This window comes from Nannospalax galili, unplaced genomic scaffold (genome assembly GCF_000622305.1).
Source record: "Nannospalax galili isolate Female #2095 unplaced genomic scaffold, S.galili_v1.0 scaffold246, whole genome shotgun sequence".
Taxonomy (NCBI): domain Eukaryota; kingdom Metazoa; phylum Chordata; class Mammalia; order Rodentia; family Spalacidae; genus Nannospalax; species Nannospalax galili.
The window spans coordinates 1,572,230-1,588,576 of record NW_008356327.1 but is presented as its reverse complement, the minus strand read 5'-3'; the positions used below and the strand labels follow the sequence as shown (position 1 = coordinate 1,588,576).

General features: G+C 38.7%; 2 protein-coding genes across 6 annotated transcripts in view; one reads left to right on the top strand and one right to left on the bottom strand.

Moving 5' to 3' along the window:
* Positions 1 to 7,125, bottom strand: part of Mzt1 (mitotic spindle organizing protein 1) — a 33,976-nt gene extending 26,851 nt beyond the window's left edge. For all 3 annotated transcript variants that reach the window (XR_003847220.1, XM_008854545.3, XM_008854547.3), the window contains exon 1: positions 6,976 to 7,125. Coding sequence is in view for 2 of the 3 variants with exons in the window: in XM_008854545.3 (XP_008852767.1) it covers positions 6,976 to 7,045 (70 nt within the window). In the remaining variant the exon portion in view is untranslated. The remainder of the gene's footprint in view (positions 1 to 6,975) is intronic.
* A 113-nt stretch (positions 7,126 to 7,238) lies between these two features.
* Bora (BORA aurora kinase A activator) overlaps positions 7,239 to 16,347 on the top strand; it is a 50,603-nt gene continuing 41,494 nt past the window's right edge. For 2 of the 3 annotated variants that reach the window (XM_029556894.1, XM_029556892.1), the window contains exons 1-4: positions 7,239 to 7,438; positions 8,290 to 8,457; positions 11,667 to 11,773; positions 15,377 to 15,422. In XM_029556894.1, coding sequence (XP_029412754.1) covers positions 8,305 to 8,457; positions 11,667 to 11,773; positions 15,377 to 15,422 — 306 coding nt within the window. In that variant the 5' untranslated portion in view covers positions 7,239 to 7,438; positions 8,290 to 8,304. Of the gene's footprint in view, positions 7,439 to 7,537; positions 7,784 to 8,289; positions 8,458 to 11,666; positions 11,774 to 15,376; positions 15,423 to 16,347 lie in introns of those variants that run through there. The other variant, XM_029556893.1, reaches the window with a different exon arrangement.

The following is a 16,347-nucleotide window of genomic DNA, read 5'->3' as shown; positions in this document are numbered from 1 at the left end:
AGTAACTGTATCTGTTAGCTCTAGTAATGATAATAATAATGATAATAATGATAATAATAATAATAATAAAACTTTGTAACATTAGCTTCATTTTTTACAGTACTGGAACTTGCAGTTTATAAGTATGTCTTTGACATGAGATGCATAACACAGAAAATCTAGGTTATAGAGTGATTTTTCCAGGAAGCCCTTCCATTATGGTTCTGATCTTGGTTAAACAGTGGTTGTTAGAATTTAAGTCAAGTACTAGCCTCTTCTGTTGTATCCTGTACCATTTTTCCTTGTATTATGCTTAGGCCATTATTTCCCATGCAGATAATATTTGTCAATATTCTCTTTCAATACTTAAAATACATCAGTCACAATATAAATTTACCAAATGATGTATCCTTTTGCCCTTCAACTGCAGTTGCTACCTTACTACATTGGAAATCCTCATAGCTCTATTGCATGTTGAGTCACAGCTGTATTATTAATCACTAATTTTACATTGCACATAGTAGGTTAGAGATTTCTTTCATGCTTATAACCTTTATTCTTTGAATGAAGTCAGGATTTTTCATCAATTTACAAAACATTTTTATTTGGATTTGTTTGAACTGCATGAAAACACAGATTATTTTGGTAGAAACGAACAAGTTAACAGTATTTAGCCATTTCCTATTTTAACTCTAAGTACTGAAAACTTTCATACTATTCATATGAACATCCAATTTTTCCCACTTTGCTATATCATGTATTTTTATGCCTCAAAGTTCAACCTGAGCCTTAAAAAAATATGCTGTACATGCCTGTATTAAACTTTGCAACATATAGAGTACAATTCTAATGCTCATCTAATTTTAACATCCATGCCATTTTCATCTGTTGATGGGCTGATTTTTCTCATCATGGCTCATATTTTTGTTTCGCATACCTGGTAATTACAAGGTAGACTGTTTAAATTTTACTTTGTTGGGTGCTGGTTATGTTTTATATTTCTATAAATATTCTTGAACTTATAGTTAATAGTTACCTGGAAACTGATCCTTTCAGGTCTTACTCTTCAAATCTGTCAGGAAGAATCAAAGCCCTGTAGTGGGCAGCTAATTATTCTACACTACTAAGGCAAGACTTTTCCAAGGATCCTACCCAAATGCCTCACAAATTGTTTTCCATTCTGGAAAGCAGAATGGCACTAATCTCAGCCCTGTATGAGCATGGTGTTGTACCCCTCTAACGTTGGGGCATTTATCCCCTGCCCCAAGTTTTCTGGATGGTTTCTTCACCATATTAACTAATCAGTGTCTTCTACACATCTCTAGAATTCTCTCTGGCAGCTCTCAAGTACCCTGTCCTGCCAATTCTTCCTGCATTGGTCTCCTCCATCTTTCAAGCTCCTCATATCAACACAACTGTCTACTAGGTTCTACCTGGTTTGCTGTGCTGCAATAAGGTCCCAGAATGTGAGGGTGACAGATCATTTACTTCCTCTTATGGCATTCTTTGAATGCCTAATGATCAGTACTTTGAAAACCTTTGTATATTTTAGAGCCTATTACTCAAGCTATCTGCTGATTTCTGTAACTGTACTTTAAGATTTCAACTTCCTTCCAAAATCACTCATTCTTGTTTCATAATGGCTGCTACTTTATAATCATTTCTTAGTTTTTGGCTATTTTTCCTGCCTTTACATACTCAAGGCTCTAATTTTCAATTCTTGTTTTGCAGATTATTTCTATTTAAAAAAATATTTATTTTTATGTGCGTATGTGTGTGTGTGTGTGTGTGTGTGTGTGTGTGTACCATGTGTGCAAGTATCCATGAGGCTAGAAGAGGGTGGGATCCCCTGGAGCTGGAAGTACAAATGATTATTACAAATGGTTATGACATGGAAAATGGGAACTGAATTTGGGTTCTCTGGAAGAGCAGTAAGTGCTCTTCACTGAGCTGTCTCTCAAGTGCCTGATTTCTATTTCTTGAAGCATAAACAAGCAATACAACAGCATAGTTAAGAGTGTGCCCTCTAACGCCAGACTACTTGGATTCAAATTCTAGTTTTATTACTAATCGATCTGTGCCTTTATTTTGCCATTCTATAAAACGCAGGTAATAATAGTACTTATTTTACAGGATTAGTTTAATGATTAAGCATACATTTAAAATGGTGCTTGGCATATAGTAGTGCTCAATAAAAGGGCAAGGTATTACCTATTATGACTCTCTTTTTTCATCTTAGTATATGTTTTTCATATACCTAAGGTAATTTGTGATTTCTGGATGAAAACTCATCTTCTATGGAAACTTTTACATGACCTGGATTGTTGACAAACTCTAAGACAGTAAGCATCACCCTAGCCTCAGCTTTATAGAAGTATCTTGGCCCCACACCCACAATGATGTACCTCGGTCTCTGGCAATGACAGACGGTACATTTCTGACTGGCAAGTGACTCAGGCAGGGTTAACATGCTTCCTCAGGTTCTATTCAAGACCCTGTTGTGGTTCTCTTCTGCTCCTTTCTTATGGGGAAAACCTCTTTCTCACCAAGGGAGACTTCCTATTCCTGTTTTGATCATGTCTGTGTTAATAATTATATTTAGAAACATTATTGTTATATCGTTTCTATCATTTTTATAACCCCAGAGTATAAAATTTCTTCACTTTAACTTTTCATTGTTTTCCTGAAAGTGTTTCACAAGGGTTTCTACATTACCCTTGTGTATTCTAAAGTAACTTTTGATATGCTGGGATATATAGCTTCACTATCAAAGGGAAGTTTTGAAGTTTGTACTGAAGTTTGAAGTTAGTACTGAAGTTTCTAAACATTTTTTCCGATTTTATTTTCTAGTTCAATCATCTTACCTACAGATCTTATCTCTTTTCAAAAAAACTTTTTCTTTTCTTATCCTGTGGTATTTGCCAAACTCTTAAAGATAAATCACTGAAAGCAGGTACTTCCCATTTTATTTGGAATGCATTTAGCATTAATGATCATGTTGGTTTCATAAGTAATCTTTAATTAAGCGTGGTAAAAATGTACTGATTTCTTTTACTAAGATATTTTAAATCAGAAAACAATGTTGACTCTTAAGGGTTTTCATCAATTGATTAAATGATTAAGTTGCTTTTGTCCTCTGACCCAATGAGATTAATACATTATATTGACAGATTTCCTCACTACAGTTAAAGAACATTGAGCTTGGGAAATCTCTATTTCTACAGTAAACATATCTGCATGGCTTACAGATAAAGAATGTGCAAATCCACCTACAGGCTACTGTGGATGTATATCCCAACATTGTACTGACTTCTAAGGCAAGGTTGATTAAGGTATGTAGCTTCCTTTTGACTCTCTCTTAAGAGACACTCTCCCTTGAAGCCCAGACCTAAAGTGAGGGACCCCATGTTCAGACACACCTCTGTGAAGGCCCAAGTGACAGCCAGAAACATCAAGCAGATATGTGAGTGGGCAGGCTTTAAGATGACTCAATTCTGGAGCATGTATTCAGCTTTCTCTGGGTGCTAACCAAAGTGAGCCTGGTCAACTCCCAGAATTTTTGGTGGTTTATGCACTAAGCTCAGAGTGGTTTGTTATATAGCAACAGACAGCCAGAACAGATACTCAGACTTTATTCTAGATCAACATCATCATCGTCATCATCATCATTTGTTCCTGACAATACTAGAATTTCTTTACAATTTTTAATTAGCATTGATATTTATAAACTATCCTCACAAACTATAATTAGTAACTATTTCCTTAAGTCCTATTTTGTAATTGGTACTTACATGAATTTTGTGCCTAATATGCTAGTGCTAAGAGGTAATTGCAAAGAAGATGGGTATAATCCCAATACTCACAGACGTAACTTTCTAGGAGAAACAGATATCAAAATAACTATGAGGTTTGAATGTCTTTTTCAAAGTTCATGTGTCAAGAATCTTAAACACCAATGCAACAAGGTTGAGAGCTGAGACAATTAAGAGATTAGGCTAAGAGAGTTCTACCCTTATGAATGGATTAATACCATTACCTAGGAGGACTAGTTACCCCTCAGGAGTAGCTCCTGACAGGATGAATCTGGTCCCCTTGCTGCTCTCTTGTGCATGTGCTATTGTCCTTTCACCACCCACTCTGAGATAATGCAGGAAAAAGGCCCTCTGACAAACATAGGTCCTTTACCTTTAGAGTTCCCATCTCCAGAACTGTAAACAAACAAACAAACAAACAAACAAACAAAACAGATTAAGATTCACTTTCTAAGTAAAGGAACAGTATATGCTGAAACAAATTTTAAGGGCATCTTACCAAATTTGAAAGGACAGTGTTTGAGAAAGACTTGTCTGAGAAAGTGACAACCTTAGACTTAGATGGGAGCAGAAACGAACTTAAGACAGAAAAAAAGAGTGACAGCAAAAAGCACAGCTTGTGCAATGGTCCCAGATTGGAGGAAACATGATAAATTCATGTGAACAGCCTATGGAATGCAATGTCATTAAGGAGCTGAATGAGTAGAAAATAGAAAATAAGGAGACATGTAAATCTAATAAAGCCCTACTAAAGATTTTAGAGCTTTGAGATGCTGGTGGAAGATATGAAAAGGAATTTACATTTGTGAGGTTTTCTTTTTTTTTTAATGGGTTGGTTTTTTAATGGAACATATATAATATGAAATCCAGCTATGTTACTGTACTTTTGGTAAAAAATACTGGATAGCCAGGAAAAAAATAGACCAGTGGTCAAATATCAAACAAGTGAAGAATTTTAATTTGAAAGGTTTTGTGGAGAAATACAAGAAAATCAGACATACCCAGGCTTCCCTTTCCAATGTAGCTGGATGGCTCCCGGAAGGCTGGAGCCTATCAGTTTTCTCCTGTGCATGATCTTTAAGAAGCTCCACTCATTTCACAGTTTAAATAAGAATTTTTACATGTGAGTTCTGCAACCTTGAGAACCACTGACAACCATCAAAACCATGACTGGGTAACAGAAAGGATGAAGAAGATAAGGAGAAATATTCTAGCTCTTAAAGCACTTTAGGGGAAAACGGCTACTGAGGGAAGAAATGGGACCTAAAATGTTTGAAAAATTAATGCTGGCTTCATGGATTATTCTAAACGCAAGACCCCTTACTCCCAACACATACACTTCTCTAATTAAAAAAAACAATTTTCTGATCTTCACTTTTTCACACTCTTATACTAACTATAATTTTCATTTTTCAAGTTCTCTCAGAAAAGATGGAAATGTCATATTCAATACACTTAGTTCTTGTAAAGCTCCACCAGACTTAAGGGTCTTCCATTCAAATGGGATCTTATGGTCATATAAACAAAGACTTTAAGCACAAGTAACATAAGAAAATTGGTCAGAAGTAAAGCCTTATACTCCAAATATTATTTAAAAAATACTGATGCCAGGTGGTATGCACTAGTATACCTAGCACATAAACAGCACACTAGAAGGATTGGGAACTTCAGGCCACCACTGGGCTAGATAGCAAGATGGACTCAAAAAAACCCAGGGGATCAGAGAGATGGCTATAGCACATTGTTCTTGCAGAAGACCTGGGTTTGGTTCCCAGCACCTACAACATTGGGCAGCTCACAACCTGTAACTACAGTTCCTGGAGATGTCACCTTCTTCAGGCCTCCAGGTACACCTGCACAGAGTGTACATACTCACACACAGATACACATAATTCTAAGGAAAGATATTAAAGTTAGTTAGATGCATATAAACTTGTGTGCATAAATCCACTTAACAAAATAATAAGCTGTGAAACATCAAGGAAGATGGAAAAAAATAGGCTGGATAGTGTTCAGAATAGAATTTTCAGAAAACGGCTAAATAAGTATGAATGTGATGAAAAAAAAAATAGATGTATAGCCTCTAAGAGTTTAATTCTTTAAAAATGAAAGCAGAAACCAGAGCAGAAAATTTCAAGAATTTTTACCAGAAGCTTCTATAAGGAGGAGCAAGATAAGAAACTTAGTCTGTAATGAAAGAGACACAAGGCAGAAGGACAGACACAACCTAGTGAGAATTCCATGGGGTTATCTTTTAAGAAAGGCTGGAAACCCTCAGGGCCCACTGCAAATGCCAACATGTAGCACCCACACAGATGGGAAGGAGTTAAGATAGATACTGTTGCAAATGGGATGGCAACAGAAAAAACAAAACAAAACAAACCTTTACCCGATTCTTATTTAAAATAGTCACAATAGCCAGGCATTAGTGGCACATGCCTTTTAAATCCAGCACTCAATTGGGAGGCAGAGGCAGATGAATCTGTGTGAGCTTCAGGACAGCCTGGTCGACAATTCAAGTTCCAGGGCAACTAGGGCTAAACAGTGATACCCTGTCTAAATAAAGAAAATAAAATAGCCTTGGGGGCTATGACTTTATTTCATAAGGAAAAAAAATGTCTTGGGAACCTAAGTCCAAGACGTTTAAAGTAGAACCAGGGCAGAGAGATAATTCCGAAGCGTTTATTTCTTCTAGTACTTGTGGGTGCACTCGAACTCCCATGTGCCCCGGGGCGAATGGTGTCACCTGGTCCAACTGGGGTAGTGATGGGAAGACCAACTCAACCGCTGGAAACTTGAATAGCCTCTTACTGGAGTGCCTGAGCATCCATGAATACCGTCGCGGATGCGCGGGATTTCAAGGATGCGCGCGGAGAACAGGGCGGGGCGAGGAGAACGCGGCCCTCGGGGACAGGGACCGGCAGCGTGACGCTCCGGGTCAGAGGCGCACAACCGGCGGGCCCGAGGCAGAAACGCCTTAAGTGCGACAAACTCTGCCGGAGCCGAGGGCCGGAGCTCCAGGGATGGGGCCGCTAGTTTCGAGATCGCCGCAAGTCCCTTCCCGAGCCCTTCGGAGGCTGGCGCTGGGGGCGACAGGGGGACCGCGGGGCCTTCGGCGACGCCTTCGCTCGGAGCTCGGTGCCGGGAAGCGCAGCCCGGTAAATCGAGGGCAACGCGCACTCACCGTCCATGGTCTCCCTCACCGCGTTCAGATTGGCCGAGGACATGGCCCCCGAGCTGCTACCACTCGCCATGGCTGAGGCCTGACCCGGAACTGGAGCGCCTGCAGTTCCCGGGCAAACGCGCCGCGCGGCTTGGCTTTCTCGGGACAAGCCCCTCCCTGTGGGGCCCCGCCCCCGCTCCAGGTCCCGCCCCTCACGCCCGGCGCCGGCGTGTGGCGGCGCAGATTTGAATTTGGAGCCTCGTTCTTCAGCGCGGAACGTAGAGCGAGGAGTAGGCGTTCGAATTCACCCCGCCGCCTCCACGCCATTGGCTGGTTCGCGGAGGGCGATGAGATGCGATTGGCCAGTCCCTCTCTCAGCCCCGTGCCCTGGTTGGCCTGAGACAGCGCGGAGGGAGTTAAAGAGTCGGGCCTGTAGTGGGAGCTGCTGTCGGTGTTGGCGCTCCCGGGGTGTTCCCGGTTGTAGGTACGTTCACCGTGGCTCCTGACCTTTGCTCCTGTCTGGTTTCCAGGCTCCAGATCTTCTTTCCCGCCTGCCCGCCCCGGGGCGAAAAGGAGCACTGAGGGAGTCGGGGAAAGGGGTGCCCCAAAACTGGGGTCGCTGGGAGTGACATTTCCTCTGCTGTTCGCCGGCTCGACTTTGATCTTTCAGAAGTGAATTCTTTTTGTCCGGCTGGAGCCCCCTTTGGAAGGAATGCAGTGTAGCTGTGTATCCTAGCGGAGTGGGGGTCTTGAGGAAAAGCAGCATTTTTGCGGAGAAGTACCGCAATGGTCAATTCCCCACCTGAACCCCCTCTATCACCCTTCTCTGGTGAGGCTACCCTGCAAGCAGGGCGTCTTTACCCCAGCCTCCTCACATCTTTGCTTACCCTAAGACTTGTTAAGTGCTTTGCAGTTCCGTGGAGAATTACTGGGGTACTCCAAAGGTGTTCATACTCTTGAGTCTTGAGATAATGAATAAAAGCTACTAATAGAAGTGGTTTCGTCGGAAAGGTACTTGTGCTTAGTGTGATTTAGCTGCCTCCAAGGCGGGCCTGAACTCACTCATAACTGGTTGATGTATTTCAGCCACTTCTCTGAGTTTGTTCATACTTCTGGAAAATGATAGCACCAATAACTTACCTCTCCAGCTTTCAAGGTTAGCTTGAGGATCTCCTGAGAAAATGTATTGGATGCTTTCCTGTAAACCATAAAATAACCCCAAGAGGATTAGACTTGTAGTTAATTCTTTTTGTGAGATACTTGAATATATTTTATCAGGATTAATATATATGATGCTTAATAATTTTAATATGTATACTTCTGTTTTCCTTATAGATTTCTTTCTGGGCTATGGGAGATGTCAACGAATTAAAAATGCAGATAACACCAGAAACTCCAGGAAGGATCCCTGTTTTAAATCCCTTTGAAAGCCCTAGTGATTATTCTAATCTACATGAACAAACTCTTGCCAGTCCTTCTGTTTTTAAATCTACAAAACTACCAGTAAGTTATTTTTGACTGATGTTTGTGAATGATTTTAAATGGAAGTAACTGCAAATAATTTTTCATGTAAATATCTTTCACAAGGTAAGAAAAAAATGTATTCTGGAACATACATAAATGCAGCATGCTTTGGGTTTTTTTTTTTTTTTTTCCAACGAAGTCTCATATATTCCAAGCTATCCTGGAGCTCACAATGTAGCTGAGGATGGCCTTGAACTCCTCATCCTCCTGCCTCCACCTCCTGAGTGCTAACATCATAATTTTACTCTACCAGGTTCAGTTTATGTGGTGCTAGGCAAACACTTAAAAACTGAGCTACCCCCCAAGCCCAGCAATGTGTTTTTAAATTATAGTATTCATTATAAACTATGGTTGGGTTGATAATATGGTAGAAAAAGGTTTTAATCAGCACTTTTTCAAAAATTAGTTTCTAATCAATACTAAAACAAAAATTGCACATATTGATGGGGTAGGATGTCTTAATTCATAGATGCATTATATACTGTTTCAATAAGGGCAAACATCTATTTGCTCAAATATTTATAGTGAAAAATTTCAAAAATCCAAACTTTTGGTAATGTGCAGTACATTATTGTTTCTATAATCACTCTACTGTGCAGTAGCACCTCAGAATTCTTTTTTTCAGTTTTTTGAGACAGGGTTTCATTGTATAGGTGGCCTGGAATTTACTGTGTAGACCAGGATGGCGGCGGACTCAGAGATCTGCCTACCTCTGTCTCGTGAGTGTCAGGATTAAAGGTGTGCACCACCAATTTCTTACTCTTATGGAACTAACATTTACTTTCGTAATCAAAGTGATTGCATGCTAACTTATTATAGTTTGAAGTATACCCAGAGACTGTAATTGATGTTATGTCTATTGTTACTGTCCTGGTTAATAGGGCTCTCAATTTGACACAGCCTAGAGTCACTTGAGAAGGGAGTCTGAGTTGAAAGATTGCCTAGATCGGGAGAGGGGCCCTTAGGTGTGTCTGTGGAGGATTGTCTTGGTTGTTTATTGATGTGGGAGGGCCCAGCCTATTGTGGGGAGTACTGTTCCCTTGGCAGGTAGTCTTGTCCAGGTCCTGGGCTATATGACAGGCTAGCTAACCATGAGCCTGTGAGTGAACCAACAAGCAATGTTCTTCCATGGTTTCTGCTTTAAGTTCTTGCTTGAGTTCCTCTTCTGACTTCCCTCAATGAAAGACTGTGACCTGGAATTGTAAGCCAACTTAGTCCTTTTCTCCCCTAAGTTGCTTTTGGTCAGAGTGTTTTATCATAGCAACAGAAAGGCAACTACATACTACAGAAGAAGCTGTGTCATCTAATTTTCTATTCTAGTTCATTCAGCACATATTTTGAGTGCTGTCATGTATCAAATACAGGGCTAAGCTCAGACAAATTAGGATCACTTGGCACAAGCCCTCAAGGAACTTACACACCTATGCGAGCAGTAGACTTCTACTCTCGATATCCAGACAGGTGATACTTAGGTTTTGTAAATCATCTGGTCACAGGTGAACTACTCTTATGTACCTCATACTGAAAAAGCAGCCAATGATGATGTGGAAACAAAGAAATATGACTATTCTAATAAAGAACTATAAACACTGAAATTTTAATTTCATGTTATTTTTATGCTATGAAATAGTAATAACATTTTTACTTTTTTTCCAGCCATTTTAAAATGTCCAAATGCATTGTAGCTTGCAAGCTGTTATAGAAGGAAGCCAACCCAGAAGCTACTGGGATAAACTCAACTGAAAGAGCAATTTCACAATAGTGAAATATGTGTTATGATTAGTATTTAGCACAAGGATGATATGGAAGGAAATGTGCAGTTTAGGAGATTAGAGAAGGCTTCAACATTTTAGCTTATTTTCACTCTTACCACAATGGCAAGTTCTTTTGATCTGTTAACCTCTTAGAAAAACTGTAAAACCAAGTGACTTTCTGTTGCATTCTATATCACCTTAGACAATGAGTTGGTGTACATGAACCATTTTATAATTTATATGGAGTCATTTCATTAATTTGGCCTCACAGTGTTAATTGAATCATGGTAAAATTTATCTTTTAGTATTCTTTAAAAGTCAGTAATGGAGACTGAGGGAGCTCAGTTGTTAAAATAGTTCCCATTTGTCATGTAAGCATGAGGACCTTAGTTAGGCCCCCCAGGACCCTGCAAAAAAGCTCTGTGTTATATGTTTTTGTAATCCCAGCTCTGGGGAAGTGGAAGTAGGCGGATCCCTGAGGTTCATGAGCTAGTCAGCCTATGTTAATCCAAGAGAGCCAGGTCAATGAGAGCCTGTCTCAAAAATTTAGGGATGGCTCCTGAAAAGCAGCATTTATTATTGACCTCTGGCATCTCCATTCAGTGTATGCACACATATGTGTACCTACACAAATATGCACACAGGCACATACACAAAAAATAATAAAAAGAATTACAGTAATTAAATTTCAAAGCCAAGTCAGGTGTGGTAGCACACACCTTTAATCTCAGCACTAGGGAGGTAGAGGCAGGCTAATCTCCGTGAGACCCAGGCCAGTCTGGTCTACATAGTGAGTTCCAGGCCAGCTGTGAGAACAGAGATGCTGTCTTAAAAATTCCCAAACCAAGTGAAAAATAGTTTTTAGCCACCATGTGGGTGCTGGGAACTACTTGGATCCTCTGCAAGAGCAGCCAGTATTCTTAACTGCTGAACGATCTTCAGCCCCTCATGTTTAATTTTTCATTCTCTGTAACCAAAGTATATCTGAGGCCTACACAAGTCTCACAGAAAAAAATTTTTCATGCAAATTTTAAAGTCAGAATGTATGAGCTCTTGTTTTGCCCTAAAATATATTTATAATTAAAAGTTTTGATTTGAGTAAGGTTTTGGGTCAGTTGAACAGTTAATGGAAAGGCATTCCTGGATGTCATTCATAATTAAAGAATCAGTTATTTCATGAGTATTTGAAGCTACTGCTATAGCTAGGACTTCTAAAAATCACTCAGATGGAGGATTTTGATATTTTAAGAGACAGTGAAGCAAGTTGACTTGATTACCATTTGCCACTTAATTTAGTGATAAACTCAAGTTCAGAAAGCAAGCTTTTAAAATATATTTGTATGATAACTACCTGCACTTTTGAGGATAATATTGGGTAGCATTTTGATGAAATCTTTTAACTTGATTTTGCATATATGTTTACTTTCTTTTAAGACTCCAGGGGAATTTAGGTGGTCTATAGATCAACTGGCTGTAATAAATCCTGTAGAGATAGACCCAGAAGAGATTCATCGTCAAGCTTCCTACTTAAGTCATTCTCGGTAAGTTTTCCTTTCTTGTACCTAAGTGTACTACCATACTGTTGAATGAAGAGAAATAAGCTCTAAAAGCTAAGTATATATATATATATATATATATTTAAAGATATATAAAGAGGAAAAAAATTTAATGCAGAATGAGTTCCAATATTTGTGTCTGGCAAGATTCTCTCACTTACAGTTGCAAATCTGTATAGGAACCCTTTTCCAGCACAGGTAGCCTCTCCTGCTACCTAGAAGGCAGTTCTGCCTTTGTAGTGCTTGGTAGAGGAAAGGGCATTTTAAAATTTATTGTTTTCTCCATGGTGTAGCTTCTGAGGTGCTTCATTTTTGTTTCAGGATACAGCAAGATTCTATTTAGTTATTTTCTGATGGAGGAAGCCTAAAATCCCCTGAACACGTTAAGACACATTGAAAGGAACAGTATTAGTTACAGAGCTGTATAGACATCATTCAGCTTTGACACAGTTCATCTGGGGATCTGAGTTATATTTTCTTCTTAAAGAACCATTAATTATTGTGTGTGTGTGTGTGTGTGTGTGTGTGTGTGTGTGTGTGCATGCACCTGCCATGGCATGGGTGGGTAAGGAGGTCAGGGGACAACTTTTGAGTCAGTCTTTCCTTCCATATTGGGGTCTGGAGATAGAATTCAGGTAGTCAGGTTTGTGTGATGAGTGTTAACTGCTAAGCCATTTTGCTGGACCATGAATTATATTCTATCTTTTTTTTTTTTTTTTTTTTGAGACAGGGTCTCCTTGTACCCTGGAACTTACTATGTAGACCAGGCTGGCCTTGAACTCAGAGAGCTCCATCTGCCTCTGTTCTTTAATTCTGCATGTTGCCTGAGTAGTCTGCACTTCTTTGTTGATGTGTTGTATGTACTTTGAAGCACTAGTGTTCCTCAGACTTGTGCTGCTCAGTGATGTTCATTGTGGTAAAAACATGCACTTACTTCTTTAGCTAGTTTTTTTGTGGGGAGGGAGGGCAAGGGGGGGCAGGTATTTTGAGACAAGGTCTCCCTGTAGCCCCAGCTGGCCTAGAACTCCCTGAGATCTGCTGGTCTCTGCCTCTCAAGAGTATAGGTTTTAAATGTATTTGCCATGAAGCCCAACTTTTTTTTTTTAATTAGCAAATTGTTAGGCAGTGTTACTTAAGGTTTAAAGAACTTTTGTTTTACAGTCTGATTAAAAAAAAATCAAATATATGCTTTGACTAGCTTTTAATTTTGTCTTAATAAGGTTGTTACTCCAAAAGAAGGGGATGTTTATCCTTGTGATTTTAGAATTCATTCATAGGATACATGTGTTGAGATGCTCTTCTAAATACTTGACTGACTTTTCTACTCCATCCTGTCTTTGCTTAGTAATCTCATGATCATTCACTCATAATTAACTAACGATCACCTGAATAGTTATACAAAGGGAATAGACTAGAGGCTGGAGAGGTGGCTCAGCGGTTAAGAGTACTGGCTGCTCTTGCAGAGGACCCGGGTTCGATTCCCAGCACCCACATGGCAGCTAACAACCATCTGTAACTCCATTTCCAGGAGAACCAAGACCTTCTGACCTTCATGGGTATTGGACAACACAGGTACATTTACATACATGCAGGCATAACACTCATATACATAAAATAAAAATAATAAATATTTTTTAAAAGGGAATAGACTAGAGATAAAGCATACAAGATTTAAAAAGTTTAAGTAATATGCTAGATAGAGAAGATAAAGAATAAATGCAAATGAGTTCGTGAGTTTGTTGTTGTTGCTTTAGGGTTTTTGTTTTGTTCTATGAAACAGGGTTTCCCTGTAGCCCCAGCTGCTCAGGAACTCACTACATAGACAGGCTGGCCTCCATCTCACAGAGGTCTGCCTGCCTTTGCCTCCCAAGCACTGGGACTAAAGGTGTGCACCACTACGCCCGGCTCATGAGTCAATTTTTGTCTCACGCAAACTGTATGCTTTATTATTTTGCCTTGTTTCCTCATTATATTGAATTATACACAATTACTATATCAGTCAGAAGATGCTTATTGAACATTATGAGGCACTGTGAGAAACACTGAAAAATATTGCAAGATATTATTCTTGCCCCTAAGAGCTTATGAGACCATTAGACCACAGTTACAACACATTTCTCTACTGAAAAATAAATGATGTGTTGTCTGGCTAAGTTTATAAAGAGAATCTTGGTGTGTTTCAGAAGATACATTTATTTCACAGGAGGGAGGAAAAGAATAGGAACATATTCTAATGTTAAAGTAGTTTCCTAATGTAATTCAATTATGGCTTCTACCAAAGAAAGTGCAAATATTCTCAACAGAACATGTTGGTTCATTCTTAGAAACAAGCAGTGGTCTCTGCTTCTCTTCTTAAGTAATCAGTACTGTCTCCGTTCTTCTCGTGCCATAGCACACACAGACAATGGTAGCTGTAGGGCATACCACAATAAATTAAAATGTCAGTAGTCAGCGTACTTGCCACCTGTGTGCATTAGTGGTGTGCTAGTCAGGGTACTTTGCACTGTTCTTGCAATTTTGATTGGCCTCACTGATTCCAGAAATCAGCTGAATATCTTAGGTTCAAGTCCCTCTGATGAAACAGTAAAAGGTTTCTGAATGGGCTGAAGTTAGATTAGAGTTTACTGGAATCTAAGATTATATATGCATTGTCAATTTGACCTAGTTATGATATGACTGTGGTAGTGAAGGCAACTGAGTTATTAAACCTAAAACAACTATCATTCAAGGTAGGATATGTGGATTGTCATTGAAGGTTATTTACTTATAATTCCCTTATTTGAAAAATTCACTTGATTTAAATTTCTAAAATATATTCTTGTACAAGCTATTTTTCCCGTTTAGACAGTACATGTACATGAACAGTTTCTGAGAAAAATAATTTGAACTTATTACTTTAAAATCCACTTACCAATTTATGGATGGAATGCAAGCATTCTTTCCTGCTAAAGAATGTGGTCTTACAAGGCTAATTGCCAGATCCTTGGCAAGTGGTGTCTTGTGCTTTTGACCCGACATTTTATATTGAATCTTATAGCTCAGACATTTGTGTTGCTATAATGCTATATTGTATTAGAGCAAAAAAAAAAAAAGTATTGGACAAAATTTTATATTGTTGCTGTATTTCAGTTACTATTTTTATTTGTTTATTCAGAATGGCAAGGATGGTAATTTCCTTTCAGGATAAAACTTTATCCTAAAATTAACTCGGTGATAAAATTAAAAAATATTTGAAAAAAGAGAAATTGGGTAATTTTCAGATTTCAATTAAATGAAATGCATGTTCATTTTTGTTGCTTAAATCACAATCTATACAAATTATGTTGTTGGTAGTAACTTAGATATATCAACATAAGCCTTGTAAAAGAAAGTTTCATTGCATTCAAATTTTGAATGGCAGAGAAGTAAGCTTAAGTAGATTTTAGAATACTGCCATTAACCAAATGTAAGGCAACCAATTTTTCTTTAAAATGAATTTAACATTTTCCTGTTTCAGTGAAGGGAAATTATTTCTTTGAAAGGTTATTGTTTTAAATGTTCAATAAGCTGAAGTAATGGCCTGGTTATTTTTCTTCTTTATCTTTATAGAATAGATAAAGATGTGGAAGACAAAAGACAAAAAGCCATTGAAGAGGTAACTTAACACTGTTACTGGTTACTGATCATTAAGCCAGCTGAGGATGAATTCTGCATGTATCCCCTCCTTCAGGAAGACCATCTCCTCTCCCCTTTGGTCCTCAGTGCTCCCCCTCAGTGCTTTCCTCCCTGCCTGCTTAGGCACATTCTGAGCTCTTTACAGGGCCATCTTGGTATTCTCTGAGGACTCATTTGCTGTGGTAGTGATTGGCTTAGTGCTTCTCTGCCTAGAATGGATACTTCCTTGGTCCATGGTGTTCCCTGTTCATCTTTTCATTTTTAGGGCCCCCCACAGTCTTCCTTGTGCTTTCAGAATATTGATTAGCATAAATTTCTATTTCAGATTGGAGTTTATGTAAAGGAAGATGAGTATTTTTAGGCCTTCACAATCCAGTTTGGCATGGGCAATGATTTTGTCTTGTTGTTAGTGCTTAAGGATTTTTAAGACTTAGCATATATTTCATAAATAAAATGCCTTCCTGCTAATTGCAAACAGAAAGTTCTTGTTTTATTTTTTAGTAAAAACAGTGAACTTTTTTTTTTCTCTTTTTGCTTTTTTGGTTGTTAAATTCCTTATCATAGACTGTAAGGATTATATAGTTCCTTCCAGAGAAAGGCTTTATGTCATGGCAGCATTTCTGATTTATTTTCTTTTTCTCTCTAGTCTTCTCTACACATTTCTCTTCCTTCGTTATACTTGGGTCTTCTGCAGCCCCAAAGACCTTCAGCTATGACCTGTTTAGAAGTCAGGTGATGCAAAGGACACTGCATTGATATTCTTTTCTTTTTTTTTTTAACTTTGAAAAAAATTTATTGACAGTTTCATACATGCATATGTTTTGATCAAATCCATACCCATTCCCTCCCCTCCAACTCCTCCCATATCTCCCTATCACTTTTTCCCGAACAACTTTTATTTATTT